The 26705-nt window shown below is 42.6% G+C and overlaps 1 protein-coding gene across 1 annotated transcript in view; it reads left to right on the top strand.

Annotated features, from left to right (window-relative positions):
- The window catches only part of LOC143380514 (galactose mutarotase), a 52363-nt gene that overhangs the window by 16331 nt on the left and 9327 nt on the right, over window positions 1–26705 (top strand). Inside the window, exon 4 of the mRNA XM_076833604.1 lies at window positions 2856–2937. Coding sequence (XP_076689719.1) covers window positions 2856–2937 — 82 coding nt within the window. The remainder of the gene's footprint in view (window positions 1–2855; window positions 2938–26705) is intronic.

The raw sequence follows: 26705 nt of genomic DNA, 5'->3' as shown, positions 1-26705 counted from the left end.
TTTGTAAATGGCTAATGTTAAAACTGGTATTAATCGAGCAAAGTTCACCAAAACACTGAACTCAGAGATGGATCTCAAGATCTGTTTGTGAGTCAACATTTCTTGCCAAGTGTTCATCAACCTTGAACGGAAATGGGTCTAACAGTAATATTCCACCAGAGTAGATCATTGGAGTTTTCCAGGCCAGAAGAGGTGTGAACTGAATCATGCTTCTCTTTCAGGAAGGGATATTAGTGCTACTTGGTGACCCAGAGGCCACTGGGAGCGCAGTAAGCATTCTTTTCCTGCTCCTCCTAGCCTCTTCCTATAAAGTCAGACTCATCCATTTTTTTGCAATGTGACTTTTTTTGTTAATTCATTTTCCTCCTGCCCATTACTTTAAAAACAACAAAACAAAAAAGAAAAAGAGAAAAGGAAACTCCTAAGCAGCTTGTTCATGATAGTGAAACACTGTAAACAATCCACAAGTCCATCTACCCATCAGGAGGATGGGTAAACAAATGGTGACATAATGGTATAGTAGAATATTATCAACAGTAAAAAGGGCCAAATTACTGATCCAATAACATGGGTGATCTCAAAAACCTTGTGAGACACAAAAGAATATCTACCGTAGGATTCTATTTATGGGAGGTTCTAGAACACGTACAACTCAGCTATGCTCATAGAAATCAGAATAGCATCCTGGTTATAAATGGGCATTTATCTTAAAAAAAAAAAAAAAAAGAATGGAAGGAGGCAGGCACCTGTGGAAATTGAGTGAAGACCTGATAAATGCTAGGCCAGGAGTCATCTCCTGCAGGCTTTGCTCACTGGATGGTGTAGGCGAGGTTGTGTCTCTCAAGCCTCATATATGCAAAGAAAGGATGGAGGTGTTCTTTTGGTCTGGCTGTCCTTTCCTGGGACTCTTCAGTCCTCTATGTGGGCTGTAGATGTCAATCTAATACCATCATGGCTTTGCACTCAACCTTCCTTGCTGCTGCCTGGACTGAATAAAACCTTCCAAGTTAGGGCTGGGGGTAGCTCAGTGGTAGAGTGCTTGTTTGGCATATGCAAGGCCCTGGTTTCAAACCCGGGCACTGAAAAACGAAGCAAAACAAAACCCTCCTGTTGAACTGAGCATTGAACAAATAGAGCTGGGGAAATAGTTCTAAATTCCCTTTCTCATCTTCCCTCCCTTTAGTCCCAAAGGCCTCCTGGGTGCCAGCACCACCCTGATAAAAGAGGATGGCAGTAGGGAGGAGCCTCTATCCAGGAGAGACACCCTGATGTCTTGAGCTACACTGGACCTGGGTGCACACCACTTCCCATTTTGGACCTGCCTTCTCAAGTCAGGACAGGAACAAAAAAAGTGGCTAAGAGAGGAAGCATGAGCAGCGGAGAACTCTCTGTCCTCATATTGTCCCCATTTCCTCCTACCCCAGCCCAGCACAAACCCATTTTCTCTCCCAGGGGATATCAGTTCTGCAGCAGCGGAACTTGTAGCAGTGTCATTAAACCAGTTTTGCCACATTTCAACATGGAATCTCATGGTCCCTAAATCTTGTTCTTTCGCCTTAAAATGATTCCATTTGATTGTGTGGCCTGAATCTTTCTCACCATAGAATCTGCATCCCGTTAGCCTGCAGCCCTCCGCCCTCTGCCCCTCTGCTTACCTCTCTGCAGCTCAGCAGCAGCTTCAGTTTAGCTTTGCTCAGGGTTTCTCAGCCACTGACATTTTGGGTCAGATAATTGTTTGTTGTGGTGGAGAGAGGGTGGGAGGGCTGATTGTTGAGCTTCACTAAGCAAAAGCCCTCTCTTGGTTCCTCTTTCCCATCTTGTGTTGTGAAGCTTTAAAATATGTTACTATGGATAATAAAAATAATCCTTTGCACTAAAAACATACATGTATAAATTTATTTTCCAATTTGCAAGTAGCCCTTACTAAACTGTGCCTCACAAAAATCCTAGAAAAAGTGGGATCATCATAATCCCAATTTTACAGAGAGACAGAGAGAGAGAGAGAGAGAGAGAGAGAGAAGAGTATTCCAGAGATTATATGAATTCCCTAGTGAGTGGAAACTAGATTCCAAGCCTTCTGACCACTGACTCAGGTATATTGTACCAGCTTTTTTTTTTTGCAGTACTATGGATCAAACCCAGGGCCTTGCACCCTGAGCTACTTCTGCAGCCATTTTTATTATTTATTTATTTATTATTATTTTTTTATTTGGAGACAGGTTCTCAGAAGTTGCTCAGGCTGGTCTTAAATTTATGATTCTCCTGCCTCAGACTCTGGAGTAGCTGGGATTATAGGTGTGCACCACCTTGCCTTGCCTGTACTAGTTTTTGACTCTCTCAAGAAGGCAACACAATTTTGATTCTTGGGCTTCTGTCATGTGGCAAGGAGTGGAGCCTCTAGATGGGAGCTGGGAGAGGGGTGACAGGTGTCCCCCTCTAGTGGGCCTGGAGGCAGTGCCTTGACCACCCAGGACTTGCGTTCTGGGTGAGTGATCCTTTCTCCTCCCTGTGCCTGCTATCTGACGGAGTAGCAGAAACCCCTCCATTAAAAAGTGGGAGCCCAAAGGCTTCCTAGCCACTGTGGTCTCTCTGACTTCCCACCTTCACATTCCACTTAGAAAAGAAAATGCATGCTGGGGTCACACGTTGAAAGCTTCTCTCACATGTGTCAGTGGTGGTTTGGGGCCCCAGTCTACCTACACTAAGATGACCCTGCTTAGTCAGTATCATTGGTCAACTGGATTTCTAAAGTTTTTGTCAATACCTGAAAACATTTTTACAAGAAATGTTACGAAGCAAATATGTAAAAGACTAAACAGAAAGTCTTTTTTTTTCTTTTTCTTTTTCCCTCCCAGGGGTCCCCAAATATATATGACCATGAAGTCACCATAGAAGCTGATGCTTACTTGCCTGTGAATGAAACCATGCTTCCTACAGGTTAGTGAATTTAAACATTTTTATGTAACATGGTGTCGCAGATTAGATTCCGAGACCAAGACAGGACAGTAGTAGAGAAACTGGTAAAATCCTAACAAATCCTATCATTCAGTTAATAAACTTATTCCAGTGTTAATTTCTTAGTTTTTGATATTTGTATCATGTTTATGCTCGATATGCTTCCCTCAGTGTACTATTTTTACCACATTTCTGTGAATTAAAATTCTTTCAAAATTTAAGTTAAAAAAATCAGTGTAAGAAAGTACTTCAAGTTTATAGAATACCTGCCCTACACCAGGCAGGGACTTTTGTTTTAGTTTAGACACTTTAAAACAAAGAAGTTGTATTTATGGCTGCTGGTTTAACATTTTTATAAGGAAAAAGATAAACATGTGAGCCTGTGTACTCAACAGTGACTTGAATTAACAGCAGCAGTTAGAAACTTCCATAAATACAGTGACCATAAAATTAATTGGAATAATAATGAGAAATTGAGATAGATGAGTTAAAATTTTTGTCATCACAGTTTTGAGTGTTTTTCTGCTCCAAGACAGGATTTAAAGGCTTTTATGTTTGTCTTGGTAATATGTGTCATCTTTTGATATTTAAATGACTCAATAGATGAGCATGAGTAAGCTGGCCCATCTTTTTAAAAAAATTGGTGCATTATAATTATACATAATAGTGAGATTTATTATGCATAATTTGATCAATTTGATTCCCCAGTAAAATTTTCCCATTTTGTCCTGGATGCAGAATTATTGCATTACAACTGTATATCGTCAATTATAAGGAAAAAAATAACCTGACTGCTATAATGGACTGATAAGGAAGAAAGTGAACTAAGTAGCTTATAAATGCAGGATTTGAAATAAGTGCATATTTATTTGTCTATATTTATAAAATCTTCTTATGCTCTATCCTATTGTTTTGATCATATGAAAAGTGCAAAAATGCACAATTCATGCTATGTAAAGATTATCTGCCAGGGTTTTAAAAGATCATTGTGGGGGCTACAGTTGAGCCTTACAGTCCATTGGAGTTCTATCATGATAACAAATAAGTTGCAGTAACTTCAGAGCTCATGAAAAATTATAATTCTCTGCTACCTGTCCATATGTTCACAAGTTCTACATGTTACGTCTGCTTGCCCCATAATACTCAAACGAAATTTATATGATTCCTTTGGAATAGCCTCCAAAAATGGGTGGTAACTGCTACTTGGCACCTCAGTGATGAAAGAATTCACATCTAGCCCATTTTCAGTTGAGAACAAAATATCTAGGAGTCCAGATTTCATCTGACTCTTAACATTGACCAAAAACCCTGAGCAAGTGGTTTAATTCTTTTTTTTCAGTTGGGGGGATTGAACCCCCGGGCACTTTATCACTGAGCTACATCCCCAGTCCTTTTTTTTTTCTTCTTAGATATACATGACAATGAGTATATTTTGACATATCATACATACATTGATATAACTTATTCTAATTAGGATCCCGGTCCTTTTTATTTTTTATTTTGAGATGTGCTAAGGCTCACTTTGAATCTACAATCCTCCTGCCTTTACCTCCCAAGCCACTGGGATTACAGGCATGCACTCTTGTGCCCAGGTGCAACTTACTAATTCTAAAATCACTACAAAGGGCCTGTCCATCATTTGGGCATTCAAAAATGCCTTTCCAGGGCTGGGTTGTGGCTCAGGGGTAGAGGCCCTGGGTTTGATCCCCAGGGATCAAAACAAAAACAAAAACCAGAAGTGCCTTCCCTGTGCTCCTGGGAGAGTTGAATACAATCTGGAAGGTCAAGTGAGAGTTTGTTAGGCAGTGAGGAAAGAAAGGTATTCTGGGTAAAGAGGAGTAGATCTGGGAAGTTCAGGAAACAGCAGGCCTCTCCCAGGGAAGTGCTGCTTCTGAAGCACCAGGCTGCACCACGCTCAGCGTGGCATAGATTAGATGGACCACATCAGATCTGCTGAAGTGCCTAGGTTGGCCCATGGTGACCCCAGGCTGGCCTGGAATTCAAGGTCAACCTACCCAGAACAGACTGAAAGGTGGGACCAAATGCACTGTCAAACTTCCTGGTATTCAGCCAGACGTGGACTGAACACACAAGGCCACTTTCTTGTGATGCACTGTAGGAACCTGTTAGACCAGCCACACTCCATTAAGACTTCTGGATCGACGTGCAGTATCTAGCGATGTAGAGATTGTAGTTTTGTTGAATTGAGATAACTTGTGAGATGAGATGAAGGTTTATGACACTAATAGCTAGTATTTCAAAGGAACACTATAAATAATTCCTACTGCAATCCTGTTGGGTGGATTGTGTTCATTTTCTTATTTAACAGATGTGTAAACTGTTGAACAAGGAATTTAAATAAGTCAGTGAGGCTATGGTTAGGGTATGGTTTGACTGTGTTCCCCAAAGGCTCATGTGCTGAAGGTTTGGTCCCCAGAAGGCAGGGTATAGGAGGTGGGGCCTCATGCAAGATAATGAGGTCATAGGACACCACCCTCAGAAGGGACGAATAGCAGTCTGTCAGAATGAGTTTGTTCTCCTGAAAGAGAATTGTTGTATAGGGAAGTCACCTCATCAACTGGCCTCTTCTGCATGCAGCCAGTTTCCTTCCTGCTTCTCTGCCATGTTGTGAGATAGCCAAGGAGGCCCTCACCAGAGGCCAAACAGATGGGTCCACTGATCTTGGACTTTGAGCCTCCCAAACTGAGCTAAATGATCCTCTTTTCTTTGTAAGTACAAAGCCTCAGGGTATTTTGTTATAACAATAGGAAACTGGACTAATACAGAGAATCACCCAGTTAACAAATGGTGGAAAACTGAGATTCACACCAAGTAGACTGATATTAGAACTTGGGCTCTTGGGCTAGGGGCATAACCCAGTGATACAATCCTTGCCTAGCATGCACAAGACTCTAAATCTAATCCTTAGCACAGCAAAACAAACAAACACCCAAAAAACATACTCCCATGTTAAATGTCAAGAAGGTTTGGGTCAGGTGTGGTGGTGCACGTCTATAATTACCAGCTACTTGGAAGGCTGTAGCAGGAAGATTGTAAGTTTGAGGCCAGTCTGGGCAGTTTAGTAAAACCCTGTCTTAAAATTAAACAAACAAACAAACAAACAAACAAACAAACAAACAAAACTGAAAGGGCTAGGGAGGTAGCTCAGAGGTAGAACCCTTACCTAACTTAAGCCAGGGCCTAGGTTCAATCCCCAGTATTTAAAAAAAAAAAAAAAAAAATGATTTGGGATGATGAGGAAGGGTAAGAAAGGAAAGAAAGAAAATAAATTAATTTCTCGACTCTATAGATACCCAAGACCACCATATAGTCAAGAAATGAGAAATAAGCAAAAACAAAAACCAAGACTTTTAATAGTTGTCAATTCTGATTTCTTTTGTCACCTTTGTATAAGAAATGTCACAGCTTCTCTCGCAATTGTTCCGTTTTTCCTTCTGTTCAACTTATTTCTAGTTTGCTGCAAAGAGAACAAAACACACAAGTTTGTTCACATTTTATTTTAAAAAGGAAGAGAGGGGGAGGGAAGAATTTTCCTGAAGTCAAAAGCATGAGTTTAAATGTCTGGCTTTGTCAGCCTGACAAGGAGGGAATCAGAAAAAGCACAACTCCAAGGCAGGTAAATGGAAGCTCAAAATTCTTCTCTGTGCCCCTCAGTAGCCTCAGAGCTGCAACCAACTGTGTTTGGCAATGCATCCCTGGTCTTGTTGGTTCTTGGTTTTCTTATCTGCAGAATCTTACTATGATCATATTGAAAGTTTACTTTCTTAAGTATGTGGTGTGTGTGTGTGTGTGTGTGTGTGTGTGTGTGTGTGTCATTTCTGTTGAAGATGACAGGAAAATCATTTGATAGACAATTCACAAACATAGTAAAAGAAAAGCTTTACAGGTTACAGGATAGCCTTCAGCTATCTGGAGAATTCACTTACTGGGGGACTTATTTGCCCAGCAGGGACACCGGGTAACAAGTTCACTTCAGACCCTCTGCTCTCCCTGGCTTTCCTGGGGCTGCTGATCTGTTGTGGTGAAGCCCCTAGAAGTCAGCAGTAAAAACAAATCATTAACAACTTTGGTCTTCTTGCATATGAGTGGCTCTTATTCACAAATCGGTTATTTTGCTCACTCTCCTAATCCTCTGCTCTGCACCCCAGATCCTTGCTTGGATGTTTGTTTTTCTCTCTTCCTGGGCCATAAAAATTCGCATTAATTTTACCCAGAACTCCTGGAGAGAAAACTCTATTGTCATTGTAGCAGAAAAGAGGCTGAGCACCAAGAACTCTTTAACAGGTAACAACCAAATCTGAAAAAGTGGCACATGCAGAAGCATTTGTAGTGGATGTGAGGGAAGCTGGGGGCAATCTTTTAATCATCAGATCATCTACATTTCTTGAATTTAGTGTGATGTAATCTGACAAATAACAATGTCTATAGACTCATCTGATTTGATCCTACTGACTGTTTGGAAGTCCTCTGGGGATCCTCCTAAGATTGTGCTTCACACAAAAATGTTTTAATAGCCCCCCCCACACACACACACACCTTTCCCTTTTGTGGCTATTAATTTATACTTATGTTTTAACTCTTTATTTTTGGTTGCCCTTCATAAAAGGTGTAACCTGAGCTGCTAGTCTTGTGGGAGATGCTGATGCAGATCTAAACTCAGAAGGTGATTTTACCCTGGTTAGTACACTGAGGCGCTCAGTACATGATTTTTCAGGTGATGGGAAAACCCATCATCATAAGAATGTTGCTTCTTGTATTTTACAATTAACTATAATACCATAGCCAGGGTATTCAGTAAAAGGGGACTAGCCTCCTGCTGCGTGTTTTTGAGGAGGGGTGAAGTCCTGTTCTTCCTTGTGTTTGTTACCTGCTTACTAATTGAGTGTCATCACACAGAAAGGAAAGGGACATGGTAGCAATGAGTGGCTTCTTCCTTCTCTCCTTATTCTACTCTTCTGTATTAAAAAGCTACCCTTTTCCCCAAGCCCCATGGAAAAGCCTCCACAAGGGTAGAGCTATCTGCAGCCTTCAAAGGGACTCAGCCAAGTAATTTAGAGTCCCCCTGTTTCCCCACAGGAAACTCCTGCCATCTTGTCAGCCCTGGAGGCTTCAATCCTTCATACTGAGGCAGGGGGAAGGGATCAAAATAAGAACAAAAAATATTTTAAATGAAATTCATCACCTTCTAAAGCTACTTCTCTGGATGACATTCCTGGCACTTTGGAGTCTGCAGTGAACACGTGGTCCTTGCTCACAGGTGCCTCTGATATGGCCCAGAGCAGCACCAGCTGAAGGCCTCTCCAAGGCCGAGAACTCATTTTAACCCTAGACCAGGAGCAAAGCCTGCTGCTAAATTGTCAGTTCAGCTTTACTTCTTCAGAGCCATTGTTTTTAGCTATTTAACGAAACACAAAAGCGTTGCTGCTCATAAAGCATTTGCTCCTGTGCAGGACAAGGGCCACAGCATGAGGACAGGCTCCCACAGGGGCATCTCAGGTCCACTTCAGTGTGTTTGTTGTGTTTCTTGTAATCAGGGCTCTCCCTATGGGTTCCCAGAAGTGGAACTCCTAGAAGCCGTTTACCAGAAAGACAGATGTACAATGGACGGTCAGGACAGAACACTCAGCGCCAGGTCTCTGAGCCATGTGCCAGGCATTCCACTCAGGACATGATTCTCACGCCTTGCCCTGTGGCAACAGCAGAAACCAAAGTGAACAGGTGAGAAACATCGATCCAGATTTCTCCAGGGATTAGTTTGTTCCCAGGTTTGTAAATATTACTTTTCACCCTTTCACCTTACAGAATGGTGAGAGCAAGAGGCAGGCTGGGCAATCTGCCCAGCAAGATGTAGCCACGTATATAACACAGTTCAGTGTTAAAAAAAAAAAAAAAAGATTTTTTGTTTGAGACGTGCACCACCACACCTGCCTCTTTAAAGCATATCACTTTTTGTTTAATCTTGCTGCTCTTTATTTATAGCTGAGGAATCAAAAAACCGAAAATGCCTATAATCCCAGCAACTCAGGAGGTTAAGGCAGGAGGATGACAAGTTCGAGGCCAGCCTCAGTGATTCAGCAAGGTCCTAACCATCTTTGTGAGACCCTGGCTCAAATAAAAATAAATAAATAAATAAAAAGTGCTAGGGATGTGGCTCAGTGGTTAAGCACCCCTGGGTTCAATTCCTGGTGCCCAAAACAATAACAACAAAAAAATGCTTTGATCAGGTCTTTGGCCTCTGACAGTAACATTAGTAAAATCTTCTCTTACTCTTTTTTTTTAAGAAAAGATACCTTGTATTTTTATAAAAATTTGCCCAATCCACTCTGTCCCCCAACCCATCTGTGTTCACCTGCTATTCTTGCTGCTCTCCATTTTTCAAAACTCACTCTAAAATTACATGAAAGCAACCCCATTTTAACAAAATTAGAATTCTGGTAGGAAAGGCTTACCGCGAGTCTGTGGAGACAGACCCAGCAAGAGTTTTGTATTTTATTTCAGCCTCTCTCAGTTCCGCCTAGAATTTGGTCGATGATATAATTACTTCCCGAGAGCAGGTCTATGTCTCTACCCTGGAGAAATAACAAACTCCAAAGTATTCTTCTATTTCAAAGATGCTGCAGATGAAGATTGTTTTGATCTTCGTGCATTAGCATGTGGGCTCCTGACAGACAATTCCTTTCGATATTATATAATCCTAAAATATTGGACACAGTATTCATTTCAACCATCCATGGATATGCTTCTCTTTCCTTTTTACCCTCCTCCACATCATTAGTCATCAGGTCCTGCTGATTTTTAACTCCTGCGTATTTCTCAAATGTCGCCTCAGTATGTCTTATTGATTATATGATTCCACCTCCATTGACACCATCTTGGTTGATGAGATCTTTTCTTGTCTAGAATAGTGGGCTTCATAAATTTGGATGAATAAATGAATGAATGAATCTAAATGATCACTCTCTAACTGAAAAAAAAATCTCAAGATCTATCTTCCATCTGGTTCCTAAAGATATCTATCTAAAATGCAAATCTGACTCTGATAATCAGCAGCTTAGAACCTTTTAGATGATTTTTCAGGCCAGACCCCAGCTGCTTCTCCAGGCCATTTCTCACCATGCCTCACTCACAACCCCCCCAACCCCCTTCTTTTTTAAAAAAAAATCTTTTTTTAATTTATTTTTGCATGTGGTGCTGAGGATCTAACTTGGTGCCTCACACATGTGAAGCGAGTGCTCAGCCACTGAGCCCCAGCCCCAGCCCCAATTATCCCCTTCTTTGCTGCATAAACCCCCACTTGTCCTTCAAGACTCATACCTTCTCCTTGGAAATCTTTCCCACACTTACTGTAAACAATAGTTTTGTTTTGTTTTTAAGAATTTGATCTTTGTTTTATTTATTTGGTTTTTTTTATGTGATGCTGAGGATCAGAGCCCCAGGCCTCACCTGTGCTAGGCAAGTGCTTTAATGCTGAGCTGTAACCCCAGTCTGGAAACAGTAGATTCTTGTCTAGGGAATTTGTTTTGTCAGGGCCTCGTGCATTAGAGACAAGCACTTTACCACTGAGCTACATCCCCAGCCCTTATGCTTGGTTTATGATGACATAAGCCATTTACATTCATCACACGCCCAAGCTTCCCTCCCTGCCCCTCTACAAGTTTTCCTTGGATGATCTATCAGGATTTAGTTGCAGATCCAAAGAGGAGACCTTTGGGCTTGAACACTTTTGAAGTTGGAAAACTAATCTATGCTAAATACAAAAATGACACCAAGAGCAAGCAAATCTACGTATCTTAGAAACAGCTACTGCTTCCTCCCCTCATGACTACTCGCTCCACTCTTCCCTCTCATTTACAGTTATTTTAAATACAATATATTAATGCAATATGGTGTGAGAGCTGGGATTCAGAAAACCAGGTACAATTTTTAGTTCTGTTCTCTACCAGCCATGCCCTCCAATCATTCATAAAAACTCTTTGGGCCTTATCAACTGAATCTGTAAAATTTGATTAGATGGGAATTGCATGATTTGAACTTTAGATCCTGTCCATTTCTAACAATGACTGAAAAGACCACATGGAACCTGTAACCAGGGCCCTGACCAGGAAACATGATGAAAGAGCTTTAGGGACCCGGGAGGGGAGAGGAGGAGGGCTCAGTGGTAGAGCATTTACCTAGCATGCATGTGGCCCAGGGTTCATTCCCTAGTAGTTCTCCAAGAAAGGGGGTGCCCAGGCACTCCTAAGTTCTATGGAAAACCCTGTGTCAGTTGGCCACATCATCTTGGTCTGCACAGGGGTTTTCTTGTCCTTTTTCTTATCAGGTAATGACAGTCTGTGGCTGCATTATATATACTATGCATTAGCATATATAAAAGCGTCATCTTTTTTGAGAAGAACAATAGTGTTTTACTTTGGGGGAATTTCAGGGTGGATTTGGTGTTTTGTTTCGTTTGCTGATTCATCATCACTGAATTTCCTGAAGGGAACTAGAAGGCTAGCTAGAGGAAAACGGCAAACCAAGAAAAGCAGCTTCCCCAGGTCCCACCAAGAGGAGTGACAGTAGTTCTCAGTTTGGAGTTAGAGACCAGCTTTTCTGTTTCTACTTGATTCAGTTCATGAAATGACCTCCACATGTCCACCAGCCGTTGGTTTGGACATCAGTATGTGGATATATATGCAGGCACACCAGGGCCTCTCTGCAAGTGACGTGTTCTGGTTGTCACTCTCAGCTCTGCAGTTCTGGGGACAAGCCTTCCAGCTCCAATCTGTCCCCCATTACTTCATTTTCCAGTTTGTACCTACAGGATGTCACAGTACCTACTGTGTGCCGGTACAATGCCAGCCCTGGGGAAGAAATACTGAAAAAACTGGGTAAGTTTTGTCTGAGTGAAAAATATACAGCCATGTGTATAGTACAGGTCCTGTCCTCATCCAAATTTTAGGCTACAAGAGTGCTTGATTGACCCTAAAAAGATTAAACTGTGACATTGGATTTTATTCAAAGCTGCTTATTCTATGACAGGTCCCTCCTAAATAGTATTCAAAGAGGTTTGGTGTAGAAACTCCACATCTCTCTCCTGGTAATGATGATACTCTCCAACGGGGTACATTACTGAGTTCTTCTCATAAAATGGTCCCAAGGACAGTTTTATGAACCCCTAGAATAACTCCCAAAGCTACTCATGACCCTGTTAGAGAACATATCACTGCTATAAGATTGGCAAACATGAACCAGCATGGTGGTGGTTGGCAGAAGGAAAGCTCAGAAATTAGCACTTGTCCAGGCTGTTAGAATTCCTGTGAAAATTGGAGGCTCACATCGAATGAATTTGTCAGGAGGGGAATTATTTGCTAGTGTTCTGACCACCATCCTGGAGAACTGATTTAACATCTACCCCTTCCTTACCCCAGCTCTGGACAAGTGCTGGCTCTGTTTCACTCCTAGTGCATCACAATCCTCAAAGGTCACCCCATTCTGAAGGGGCTGAGTGGTAGCTGGGGGCCTTGGATGATGGATCTGCCTCAAGGGAGTTCCAGAGCAGATTTTTCCAGTTCAGATAACATTTACAGGATACCTGCTAACTGTTACATGCTGCCTGAAGCACTGGACACACCTAAAAAGAAAATGGAACACTCTCTCTGCCCTGGAGAAGCTTCCGGGGAGCAGCAGGATCTAGGTGGTCAGATCTGTAGTAGAGATACACCTCTATGCCCACAGGGCTTGGAGGCATAGAGGTGAGGTTAGGAGGAGGCTCTCTCAAGATCACTGAGTTGTGAGAAGCTTCTTAGTGTCTGTGAAGATACTGCAACAAGGAGACTGAAAGCACCAAAGCATGGAATGTGGAAGGGGGTGGACTGTGAAGCCAGAATGTTGGGGGGCAGTAGGGCAGTGCAGGCACTTGGGTACAGAATTTAAGGTGGCACCCCTTTTCAAGGTCGGCACCTGAGAGCATTTGTCTCTTTAACATTTGCCCTGGTGCCCTGCTTGCTCAGCCCTGCAGAGGGTGGTCTCCATTGACCTGTGTCTTGCTAAGGAACTGGGACTTTATCTTTAGATCATGGAGGTCTTTGAAGGGTTTGAAGCCAGGGGACTGACTTGGCAGGACTGGCCTTTTAGAAATACCACTCCAGCAGCTGTTAGGGTGGGGCTGGACTGCAGACAGATAAGAGGTTGTACTCACAGTCCAAGCATGAACTGGGAAAGATGGAAACATGGTGTTTGGGGGCGGGGGGCAGTGTTATAAAATCCAGGAGGTAAAAACCAGACCTGAGTTGAATGTTGTAGATGAGGAAGGAGGAAAGCTCTCTGATCACTGCTGGTTTCTAGGGCAGCCCCTGCACAAGAGAGATAAAGAAATCAAGTGGTAAATGGAGAAGGAAGAAGAGGAGGTGACATCGAGTCAGTGGGCAGGCTGGGGAGAGGTGTTGGGAGAGCTGTGGATTTGGCCTCAAGAACACGGAAGGTTAAGGAAGCCATGGGGCGCCCAGGTGGTGACATACAGCTGGCGGCTGGACAGGTGACTATGATGGTGGGAGAGAAAAGAGAGCTGGAGATACAAATGGGCAGAGTGCACTCTGTAGACTGAGCCACGTGGCTTTCCCAAAAAGGAAATGTCGATCCAGGAAAGCAGCAATCTACGGACCAAGCCCAGGGGAACCCTAGGAAACCACTTCCAAGATTTAAGGTGCAAGGAAGCCCCCAGTAAGGTACTGCTGAGGGATTGCTGAGGGGCTGCAGGTCATCGAGCTAAGAGAAAGGTGTGTAGAAGACTTGGAGTGACCGACACTGTCAAGACTCTAGAAAGGTCAAGTCCCAGGAGGCCTGGGAAAAGTTTGTGATTGTAGTCTGACCCCATTTGACAGTGTGGTCAGGGCAGAAGCTAGATGGGGACAGTTTGAGGAATGACAGAAAGTGAGGAGAGAGAGGATACAGACCAACTAAGACAACTTTCTCGAATATCGAGGCCTGGGCCCAGGTATTCTGGTTCATGTGCTTGAACCTGATCCAGAGACCTGAGTTAATGGAAGGGATTGGTGTTGAACCTGCTCTCGGGTAGCTGGGACAGGAAGAAAAGAGAGTGTTGCCTTGTATAAGAATGCAGATGCAAGTTAAGAGGTTTTCCTTTAAGGACAGAGGGCAAGCAAAATGGTTGAGTGAGCTGAGAATCCACTTAAAAACTAAGACCATGGATTTGTGATGGCCCTGTCAGTGCTTCTGAGAGTTTTCTCCAGTGTCTCTCAGCAGCACGGAGTCAGAACTGAGAAGGTGAGTCAGGGTAATAGGAAGGGCAAGAGTCAGCGTGTAAGGCTGATCAGTGAGTGCCACTACCCGTGGCTCAGGTCATAGACAGTGCACCCTTAGAAGGTAGTGAAGGGGGTGAGAGACAGAAGGACATGTGGCAGGGGAATGACACCAGGGACCTGACAGTCTCCAAGAGAAGCAGACCTGGTAGCAATAAGCATGAAGGCCAGGAGGCCACAGACGTTGGCAACAGAAGGGTGAACCTCTTAGTGGATGGCAAATTTCCGATGCCATCTGAAAAGGAAATATGATGGAAAAAATACTGTCACGAAAATGCCTTACGTGGGTCAAACTGTGAAGTGTAAAATGGCCTTTTTGCCTGAAGATGAATAACCTGTGGTTCGGTTTAGCAGTTTATGCTTTGGATATCATGTCATATCCAGAAACAATACCTTCCCCCACTGCAAGTTAAAATAAAATCAGAAAGTGCTTAGTGGAAAGAAAGAAAAAAAAAAATAAAAACAGTAGTACAATAAAGCCACAAAACTCAAAGCACCGGCAGAGGAAAGGGGGGAAAAACTGCAGACAAGCTTTGAGGTTGTGTGAACTATGAAAATTTATAGAAATGTTATCTTTACAAAAAAAAAAAAAAAAAAAGAATCCCAAGGTGCTTTACTTGCCAACCCCTGGAATGAAGTAAAAATTCCCATCCAGAGTGCTACTTTTAATTATCATTCTCTTTATGTTGTTTCCTAAAATAATAACGGGCATTCTAGAGATGATTTACCAAGATGGCTTAATTAGATGTCAGATGAGTACCTGTGCCCACGAGCCCCATTACCGCAGGCTTCTTTATGCAAATCGGACTGACTGTTCTGAACCTGACTAGATAAAGAGACAGACATAATTGGAGCAGCTGGGCTGGAAGCACAGCTGGGCCGTCCCCATGGAGACCAGACTCCAGCGCCTGGTGCTTCCTGTTGTCCCAGTGTCCTGCCCACTCTTCTTTTTCAGAGAGGAACATAGCAGCCCATCTGAGCCTGGGTCTCCCTTGGATGATCTCCATATTGGTGCTCTTCAGTTTTGATGTGCACACCAATCTCCTGGGGAACTTGTTAAAATGCAGATTTCGCCTCATTGCTCTCCAGTGGAGGCCCTGGGTTCTTGTTTCTGACAAGCACCCAGGTGATGCAAGTACTGGTGAACTTCAGTTCCCACTCGGAGTAGCTATAAATAGGCTCTAAAAAGCTCCAACTAGCCTTCAGAGACCTTCCTTGGCATTCCCATTTTAGCACCTGTTTCTCCCCTTTTGCTCCTTTCCCCAACCACCCTGCCTTCTATCCTTGCCTCCTTAGAGGCAGGAGGGGAATTAGTAGTGAATTAAGGTACTAATTCCCCTCCTCCCTCCAGTACTTCACACTCTGGGCTCTCTCAGAAGCTCTCTCAAAAGCTGTTCTGTAAATCAGGTGTGGTGACACACCCCGTGGACTCCGGGTACTCGCTACTGGAGAGGCTGAGGTAGGAGAATCACAAGTTCAAGGACACTCTGGGCAGTTTAGCATGACTATGTCTCAAGATAAAAAGAGTTGGGGGGTAGCTCCGTGGTAGCTCAGTAAATCATTCTGCAATGAGCTGCTCTCAGCCAGTAGTCTCCTTAAATAAGAGAAGCTGAAATTTTTATTTTTAAAAAGAGAGAGAAGAGAAATAGCCAAAATATCACAGAGTCCCCCAAAGGGAACAGCCTGCTTTATTATTTTTGTCACCTGAGCCAAGAGACTACTTCCTGGAATGTGGTAGTTGGTAGCTACCACCCATCTTTCCAGTATCTGAACTGCAGACCTCTGGGTTCCACAGACACTTGGGTGCCTCTGGGACAGGATGTTCATGGTCCATCAGCATGGAGAGGGCTTTTCTAATATTAAGATGAAATCCATCTACCTAGAGCTGATCCCAGTGGCCTCATTCTGGGAACTGGTCCTTAGATCCCTGCAGAAGAGGCTTGAGAGCCTAGAGGCGGCTGTCATGTCATTCCTGCATCTTTTCTTCAGGCAAAACATCTCAGGTCCATTGGCTATTATTCTTCTTATGCCATGATTTGACACTTCTAGACATTTTCTTCTGGTTCTGCTATATGTCTTTAGGTCTTTCTACCTGACATGCCCATGTAGCACAAAGTAACCCAGGACTGTCACCACCTTAATGTAAACTTTCTTTCTGTGATTTCTGTCAAACATATTGCCAAGTTATATCCTAAAAATCATTTTCACACACGCTGTGGCTCAACTACATCTCTCCCTAGTGGGTAATAATTATAACAATTATATTTAACATTTATGAAAATTAGTATATATAATGATGATTAAAAACACAAACTCTGGAATAAGACTTGATAGGAACCTAGCACTCTATAGGTGTTGGCTGTCACTGTCACCACCACCATCGCCATCACCACCACCATCATCATCATCACTGCGCTAAGCAGTTTTTCTACACTGACTCAACTTAATCTCCTAACAACTTCCTGATGCAGGCAGGGCCAGATGCAAGGAACAAATAGAATGCAATGTCTGCAGAACGGACATCCCAGAGAGGATAGTGACCAATAATTCTTGCAGCTAGTTAGAATGAGGAGGCCACGCCTGGGTTTCAGGGCACCCTGCCTCTGGCCCCAGCAGTGAAATGCAAGCCTTCTGTCTTCCAGCTAAGCCACAGGAGACTGAGTGGCGGGGATGGTGCCAGCATTTCTATGAAGTAAGAGCTTAAGGCAGCAGTCTCATCAGAAGGAAGGCTAGGCCTGACCTTGGATTTAGATTGTATGGTTTTGGGGGGCAGTTTGCAAGGAGGGGACACTGATAGAGATTATGGAGACTAAATTCCCCCCATAAAATGTCATTTCATGATATTTCCCCTGTGACAGCTGACCAAACAGGCTGGACTGACTTCTCCCCTCTCTCCTTTCCTGATTCTGTTCTCTGAATCCAAGTGATTGATGTAATTTAGCCCTGTTCAATTACCCCTTCCTTTCACAGGGTCAGGATGTCTACCCACCTGTCCCTGTGCTCTTCTAAGCTTCCTATGAATGGGACTGTGGGAGCCTTGTGAAACTTGGAGGAGAGCAGGAGACCCTCGGTCATCAGTCTGAGCTCCCTAATCAAACCATTGTCACTAGAGCCTGCCCAAGCTGCTGTGACGCAGCCAAGCCAGCATGTGGAGAAATTTTTGTGCCCCAATATGTTTCTCCTATGAAATCATCAAGCAAACCATGAAAAACATCCCCTCCCCCCTCTGCCACCAGTCAGGAGAGTTGTCCCTCACAGCAGTCAGCAGCCATCAGCAGAATGAGCTCCCTAGAGAAACTGGGAGGATTCCAGGGAGGGTGTCTTGATTCTGACAGACCAGCACTTGCTCTGCACTTGCTCTCTGAAAGTGCCCCCCAGGTGCCATGAAAAGCTAGGGGGCAGGCAGGGGAGGTTCTGCCAGATCCTACAGAAGTGAATCCTTGGTTTGAACTTGATGGCTATTTTATAAGCTGATTTTGACACATTATTCTCATGAAAATACAGTGGTTTGGGGCAAGAACACTGACCGCCTACATCAAAATCTTTACCAGCTCTGGGATCTTAGACAACATATTTAAAGTAAAGATAATAATTGAACCTACCTCCTTGGTTGTGAAGATTAAAGAGGTAATAGCACATATGTGCATTCCTGGCATTTATAAAGAGCTTGAACCAGGCATGATGACCCATGCCTATAATCCCAGCGACTTGGGAGGCTGAGGCAGGAGAATGACAAGTTCAAATCCAGCCTCCATTAACTTACCAAGTCCCTAACCAACTTAGTGAGACCCTGACTCTAAATAAAATATAAAAATGGGCTGGGTATGTGGCTCAGTGGTTGAGTGCCCCTGTGTTCAATCCTTGGTACAAAAGAAAAAAAAATCTTGATATTGTTATTTTCACTATCACCATCATCATCATCACCATTTACTGAGTAGTTAATATGTACCAGACACTAGGTTAAGCACATATATGCATTAGCTCATTAAACTACTCTTGGAAATAGGTGTTAACACTATGCTCTGTTGAGGAAACTGAAAACCCAAGAGGTTAAATAACCTGCACAAAGTTCAACAGATAGGTAACTGATAGAGTCAGTGTATTAGTCAACTTTTCCTCACTGTGACCAAAATACCTGACAAAAACAACTTAGAGGAGAAAAAGTTTATTTTGAGCTCACGGTTCAGAGGTTCAGTCCATGGTCAGCTGGCTCCATTATTCTGGGCGGAGATGAGGCAAAACACATTGTGGGTGAAAGGGCATCATGGAGGAAAGCTACTCAGCTCAGGGCAGGAAGTAGAGTAAGAGCAAGGTGTCAGGGACAAAATATAAACCCCAAACGCATGCCCCCAGTGACCTACTTTCCCTAGCCATGCCCCCACCTGCCTATCAGCCAGCACAGTAGTCCTTTCAAATTATTAGGCTACAGCTGGATTAATCTACTCATTAGGTCATAGCTCTCATAATCTAATCTCATAATCATGAGCTTTCAGGGGGACATCTCATATCGAAACCCTAGTCAAAATCTGGAATCAAGTTTCCCTACCTCCAGGGTTAGCTGTTACTTCCTTCTCTGCCATCCATAATAACAGCTATAATACTGAGTACTTCCTCCATGCTGGGTAGAGTGCTGAGCACATTCCTTGACTTATCCTGTTGTGTCTTGATAATCCTATGAGGTAGATTGTCTTGTTATTCCCATTTTACAGATGAGGAAAACAAAATTCAGAGAAGTGAAGCAACCTTCACAAACTTTTACAACAAGGAAAGCCAGGGTTTAAATCCAGGCCTTCCTGGCTCTACAATCCATTCTATGGAGTTTGGTTGTCAAACACACATGCAGAATGCTCCTGTGGGGCTGATACAGTAATTGGTGATCATGACCTCCAATACTACCAAAGAGATGTACACCTACCCATTTGCACCCCTACCCATTTTCTGAGCTACCATGAGGGACAATTTCTACTTCGTCTGGTGCTTCATTTTCCTACAGTTTCTGAAAGGTGTTGATTTACTCAGATTAAGACAAGCTTCTGTGCCTTTCACATGTTTGTTGTACATGCTGCAAGAAAATGGAGGAATCCTAAGTATCCCAGGAGTTGGCCCTGGTGGACTATGCAGTACATTGCTCTAGGTACACTCTGCCAGGAGACTCCCAGACTGCATTGCTTAACCAGACAAATGGTTATGTGACTGGAACATTCCACCTGTGCATTTCAGCATCAGATCATGAGATCTGTACCCTGTACAGGGTACAGTCAGACTATTCTCCAGCCTGCCTGTCAGGGATTCTTAACCAGGGATGTGTGGATGGGTTCAAAGTTCTGGGAACATTTGGTCTGTATGCACATACATGTTTTACTGGAGAAAGAGCCAATAATGTTTATAATATTCTCAAAGAAGTTCATGACTCAGAAACCAGTTTTAAAACCATTGTTCTAGATTTTTAAATCACTAAAAGAAGAAGCTTCAAAAAACAAAACAAGGGCTAGGGATGTGACTCAGTGGTAGAGTGCTTGTCTAGTATGCACATGGCCCTGGGTTGGATTCTTAGGACCAAAAAAAAAAAAAAAAAAAGAAGAAGAAGAAGAAGAAGAAGAAGAAGAGGAGGAGGAGGAGGAGGAGGAAGAAGAAGAAGAAACCCTGAATAGTTTTGTTTTCCCCCTCTTAGTGCTAGGCTCTGAACCTAGGGCCTCGTATATGCTAGACAAGTGCTCTACCATTGAGCTACATCCCCAGCCCTTTTTAAATTTTAAGACAGGGTCTTGCTAACTTGCCCAGGCTGGCCTTGAACTTGCAATCCTCCTCCTTCTGCCTCCAGAATAGAATTTAGAACACAATACACTTTAATAAAAATATAATGACCCCAGAAGAAGGAATGCACCTTCCTTTTGCTTGAATGATTGATGCTGTTGTTAATGCCTGTTTTCTACACTAATGGAGTGTATCTGTGTGTATTAGAGAATAAGAACAAGCTAACTATATGCCAGGTAACACCAATATTAGATCCATCTTATAAATGGAAGAAGTTGGGTCTTACAGAAGAATAGAAACTTACCCATGTTCAGTTACTTTGTCTAAACCCAAAGATATTTTACATAGATTTGTAAAGCAAAATACAGGACAAATCAGAGAAACAATTTTTAAATACATTTAAATTTCTTTTTGTAAAGGGGGAAAAAATCTTTGGAGAACATTTCTACCATCTATCCCCCAATAGTTTTCTAGAAAATCTATGCCAGATTTTCTTTTCCTTTATTTCTCTCTTTCTCAAAGTAATTTTTTTTTTTGGGGGGGGGGCAGGTAGTGGGGGGTGGGGAGGTATACCAACAATTGAACCAGGAATGCTTAAATGCTTTACTACTGAGTCACATTCCCATCATTTTTTATTTTTTATTTTGAGACAGGGTCTTACTAAATTGCTTAGGGCCTAACTAAGTTGCTGAGGCTGGTCTCAAACTTATGATCCTCTGCGTCAGCCTCCCAAGTGACTGGGATTATAGGCATGTGCTGCCCCAGTCTGGCTGGGCACAAATCACGAGCCACTGAAGCAGAAACAAACTTTATTTTTGAACTGCAAGAAAAAACCTCACACACGCTCCCAGGGAATTCTCCGGAATCACACGCAGCTGGTCCAGGAACCCGCAGCTGGAAATATCTCTCCCGGAAACCCCTCCTTCTGCACTTCCCCAGCCAATGGGAACTCTCCGGGAATCCCCGGAAATCCCCACGAGAACTCCAAAGTAGTGTGAGAACTCAAAAGTAGCAGCAGAGGCAGATAGTAATGCCTCGCCTGTCAATCAATACTGTTGGCAAAATGCCAGGGGCCATACATACTCGGCCATGGCTCTCAGCAATGTGCCACCACACACTTGGCTGTCAAAGTAATTTTTAATTATAAGCAAGACTTACCTGTGTTGAGGAGTCAGGTAGGACTATGGTTATTAAGTTGTGTGAAGATGAGATAAAAAGAAGATCTGCTCAGAAGGAAGGACCTAAAAATGAATGAATGTGGAGATTCAGTGACTCTCAGAGTGGCCATCAATTTTCCTTGTCAGAGAGCCCAGCACTACAGGAGTACCAGGCAGGGAAAAGAACTATTTTAGATCATGGAAAGTTAAAGGCTTTGAATTAAAATTCACTCTAAGGGACTGTTCTGTCAGACAATTAAGAAAGTCTTCATGCCCAGGTGGTACACAAATCCATTTCACTGTAGACCAGGTTTGATCAGAAGTTCAAAAGAATCAATTTACTCTTTACCCTACTTCTTAAGTGCGCCCCCAATTAAGTTAGAGGTAGGAACCTGTTGGGTGTGTATAGTATGAATGAGTCTTGCCCCAAATGCAACTTTACAGGTGGCAGGAATCCATTCCTGAGTTGTTCTTTCCTGGGCCTTATCTGGTTAGTTCCTGTCACACCTCTGGAAAGCCTTTCCTGCCCCACCAGAGCCAATGAATCCCTCTCTCACTGCATTTGTCATATTCTCCTATAAATTTTTGTTTTACATCTGGCTCTTCCATCAGATTCCGGGCTTCCTGACCTAAGCTGAACCCTAGACATAGAAGATACTAAAAAAACTGATAGATTAACAAATTTGTCTTTGTTTTTTCCCATCCAAAACTAATCACAAGGACTAATGTTTTTGAAGCACAATTGCTTAAAGGCATTTCTGACCATGTGAAAGGGGAGAGGGGAGAGATTTGCTTCCTGTCAGGATTGTTACTTCAGTAATAAGAGGTGATCATGAAACTACTCTAACACTTCATTTAGTAACTTCATTTAGAACAGGGATTGGAATCATGAGAAGACTCCTTCATTCTCATGTTTGGCAGCTGGCGTTGGCTGTTGGTTGAGGGCCTAGTTGGGACTTTCAGCCAGCCACACGTGTTGTCTGGACTCCAAGGGCGAATGTCTTTGAAAGAGGGCTGACACCACTTTGTGTTCTATAATCTCTTTTCAGAAATCACTTGTGCCACATTCTGTTGAGGCAATTTCTAACCATCACTTTACAAGAGAGGAAAGACTCCATCTCTCAGTGAAGGAGGGTTGGGATTGCAATTGTAAGGAGTGCGTGCATATGGGATGGGATATAGACTGGTGTGGCTCTCTTCAAAAAAATGCAATCTGCCACAAGCAGTCATGGAAAAAGGGGCCAAATTCCTCATAATAGAATGTGTGTCTGAATCCCTTATGTGGGATAAGAGATAAGAATCAAGGCAAATGGGTTTCACGAAAGCACTGAGGTTTTTCCTTCACTTTGAGTAGAGGTCATTTTAACTCAAGAACACAAATGGTGGGCTGGGGATATGGCTCAAGTGGTAGCGCTCGCCTGGCATGTGTGCAGCCCGGGTTCCATCCTCAGCACCACATACAAACAAAGATGTTGTGTCCGCCGAAAGCTAAAAAATAAATATTAAAAATTTCTCTCTCTTAAAAACAAAACAAAACAAAACAAAACCACAAATGGTTACCCTTAGAAAGTCCTGATCAGAGCCACTTCCTCTTTTTGCAAAAATGAGGCAGCTGGCTGTAGTCACCAGAGTGTCATTCAAGTGAACTCTCTTCATTGAAGTGACCTATAGATGCCCCTGCCCCATCACTTCCTCTCATTTCTTGTCATAATTTTAATCACTTCATTAACCATATTGGTGACACCCTGACTTCTCAGCCTCCTGAGATCCTGTCTTCCAACCAACTTGTCCTCCATCCTGCTCGTCGACTCACCCCGTCTGTGGTCCAAGGGCCAGACCTCTGATTTGTCATCACCTCTCATTGCATGCAGCCCTCCACGGTTACTATGTTAGGTATCTTTCAACTCCAGTAACTCTTCAATGCCAGAAGACCCTATAGTCCTTTGATCCTTCCACCCCTTTCACTCTCCCTCATCCTTTCGTGACCTCACTTCCCTCCCCGCACCCAGCCTGGATCAGGAATCCATCACAGAACCACCCTTTTGCATATTCTCAGCGTTCTTGCCCCATCCCTCGAGTTCTCCTAACAAACCCAACCCCAACACCCACCTGCCATGAAAATAACCTCCAGTGGGTCCTTACTGCTGCCTGCAATCAGACTCTCCCTAAAACAAGGAAGCAGAAATGCTGCTTTTAGCCCTCCCCACCGCTGCGCTGTACCCCGACATCTTTGGGCCAGGGCCTACTATCTGCCAGGCTTTGCTGCTCAGACCTTGCACACCAGCCAACCTTCAGAAAGATAAGAGGTCCTCCTGCGAAAACAATGCCTCTTGGCCAACATCCTGGCTTTCTAGTGGTTTCCAAACTAGAGTCTAACGATGTGACATCCTCTCTGAGGGCACCCTTTCCATTTCCGCCTCCTTTTCTGTACACTCAGCCTTGCTCAGAGAGATATTTTGACATCTCTTTCTATTCTTAGCACAAAGCACAAACTCACATATGCAGATTAACCAAAAAGTTAGAAGAACTGTACATCCATTTTCCAATATCTTAGAAAACTCAAGAGAGCTTAGGGGCTTAGAGATAGAAGGGGCTGTCACAGGGCAGATACTGTGGGGTAGAAAGGCCTGGAGGCTTCCGTGTGCTGGAGATGTGTGACCTCTGGCAAGTCCCTTTTGCTGCCTGGGGTCTCAGCCTCTTCATCTGCAGAGTGAAGAGTCAGGATGAGGCAATTCCCAAGGGCCTTTCTAGATCTTTCATTCTGACTTTGTCACAGAATGTTACCACTTCATAATTGCCTGTTTTTTCTTCCTCTGAATTATTCATTTATCAGTTTTTCAATCAAGGAAAGGCTCTGCTTCATGCCCAGAGGGGACAAAGTTAAATAGCCCACAATGCCTTCCCTTTAGGAATTCAGATTCCTTATAGAATCGCTCTAATCCTATCATTTTACCACAATGTGATGAATGTTTGGGGAAAGTGTATTGTAAGTCTGATGGGAACAAAATACAAAAAAGGATTAGTTCTGACCATGGAGGTTAGAATCCTTCACTGAGGAGATGCTGTTATAGACTACCCCTAAGTGAACAATTGGACTCTGCCAGAATATGGGTAGGGACACAGAAAGGACACTCTAATTATGATAAAGGGCCCAAAGACATGGTGAATCTGAGGGACAAATTCAATGTTTTCCACATAACCTGACCATTAAGCACAAGAGGGAGTGTAACTGAAGAAAATAAATGGGGACTATCTATTTTTTTCTTCTCATTTAGCAAAAATTTTATTTTAGAATTAGCCAAAGTTTCTAATTTTAAGTCAGGGCTTCTCTAAAGTTTTCTTTTTTAACTTGTTTTTATTTTTATGTAATGCTGGGGTTTGAACCCAGTGCCTCATGCATGCTAAGCAAGCACTCTACCACTGAGCCACAACCGTGGCCCCATTCTGTAAAGTTTTAGATTTTGCCCTCTCTAGCCTCTGCTGTGTAATATATATGTTACCCGACATCTGGCTCGTTTATTTATTTATTTATTTACTTTTATTTTTTTTAATAGTTGCTCAAGACAATACAATGATCTTGACATATCATACATTTGATTCAAATAGGGTGTGAATTCTCATTTTTCCATGTGTACAGATTGCAGGATCACATTGGTTATACATCCATGTGTATACATACAGCAATCCTAGTGTCAGTATCGTTTATTTATGCTACTTTCCTGAAGACGTGCAAGAACAATATTTATCAAATATTTCCTTGTAATGTGAAAGGCAGCCAGTAATAGCAGCTTTGTTTTAAGGGGGAGAAGCTGAGGCAAACAGTGATTGGTAGATTTAACATGGGCAAATATGCCGTGTCTTCCTTCATGAAAATTCCATGACTTTCTTTGTTCCTTATAGCCTTCTACTTATAGTCATACCTGAAAGGGAAATATTCATAAGCAATATAACTGACCTGGGGCAGCCACACTAGGTCAGTCTCAAGGGTGAGATCTTGACTCAAGTATGGCTTTAAGAAGAATCAGATATTATGAACACCATATAAGGTTAGGGAATAAAGCCTAACATAAGTTACTACTCAAAATATGGGTAGGTAAAATTCAAATCTCCTAAGCCCATGAGAATAGCTGTTCCCTTCTCCAAATCTAATTGTTTCACAGTCATTGTTGACTTTTGTCAATCTGGAAGGTGGCTGGTCGCACACTTTATAGGACAAAAGCACCGACGTGGATCACTGCCATATAGGATTTGTCCTTTGGCCTTAGAGATCCAAAAAGAGAACCCCATCTCCCAGAACTGATCAGGGTTTAGAGGACACACAACTCAGCTGGGTCTTTCTCTCGTGTCTCGAGCTCCATCTACTGGGAAGCAAGTGACCTTCATTCGAATACCTTCAGTTCAGTGTCAGAAACCTAGCCAGGGTAGCAAAGAGGAGAAAGGGGGAGGAAGGAGAAGCCAGAGCAGATTCTAACAAAAAAGATTAGGTGCATTATACTGAAGCCACTGCTATACAGTGTACAGTTGAAACCACAAAACAAAAATAAAAACCTTCTAAATTATCAGAAACACAGATACAAGTAAACACAGACCATATAACAAGCTTTTAAAGCAACAACTGGAAATCATAAACACAGGAAGCATACTATACAGTAAGATAAAACTAAGAACACTTAGAACAAATGTATGTTGTGTTAATTCCACTAAATGTCCCTATTAAACAGGATCATGGATTGAATCCCAAAGCAAAACCCAATAGAATGCTGTATACAAACCAAGTGAAGTCTGAAAATAAAATATGAAAGTAAACCAGGCAAATGAAAGTCAGAATAGTGTGTATGTGTACGTGTATGTATGTATGTATTGCAGTGCTGGAGATCGAATCCAGGGCATGGGAAAGGCTGTGGTTTTGATTCCCAGCACCACTAAAAAAAAAAGTTGGCCTGGGGTTGTGGCTCAGTGACGGAGTGCTTGCCTCGAATATGTGAGGCACTGGGTTCGATCCTCAGCACCACATAAAAATAAATAAACAAAATAAAGGTATTGTGCCCATGTATAACTGAAAAATATATTTTAAAAAGTTGATAAAGTATTAGCTAACCTATTCAATACACAAAACAAGAAATGAATATAGGAAAATTACTACAGATGAGATTAAAAGAACCATAAATTATTACTATGCTAAACTCTTTATGAATAAGTATCAGAGTAATATAGATAAAATAGATACTTTTCTAGGAAAATCAAATTTGCAGTTATGGCCCCTGAAAAGAAATATTAAGTAGTCAAATTATGATAGCAAAAATAGAGAAAAATATGGGTGCATAGTTATCTAATAAAACAGATATAAAATTATCGGAATAACTTTAGAAACAACCTCTAAAATATATTGAATTAAAAGATCAAGGTGGAAATGGGCTACCAGGTGTGTGAGTGTGTGTGTGTGTCTGTGTACACTAAAATATCTTGTTTTGGGTATCTTTTTTTTTTTCTTTTTCAAACATTAATGGACCTTTATTTT

The sequence above is a fragment of the Callospermophilus lateralis genome, chromosome 14 (assembly GCF_048772815.1).
Source record: "Callospermophilus lateralis isolate mCalLat2 chromosome 14, mCalLat2.hap1, whole genome shotgun sequence".
Taxonomy (NCBI): domain Eukaryota; kingdom Metazoa; phylum Chordata; class Mammalia; order Rodentia; family Sciuridae; genus Callospermophilus; species Callospermophilus lateralis.
This window is presented reverse-complemented; position numbering and strand designations above follow the sequence as displayed.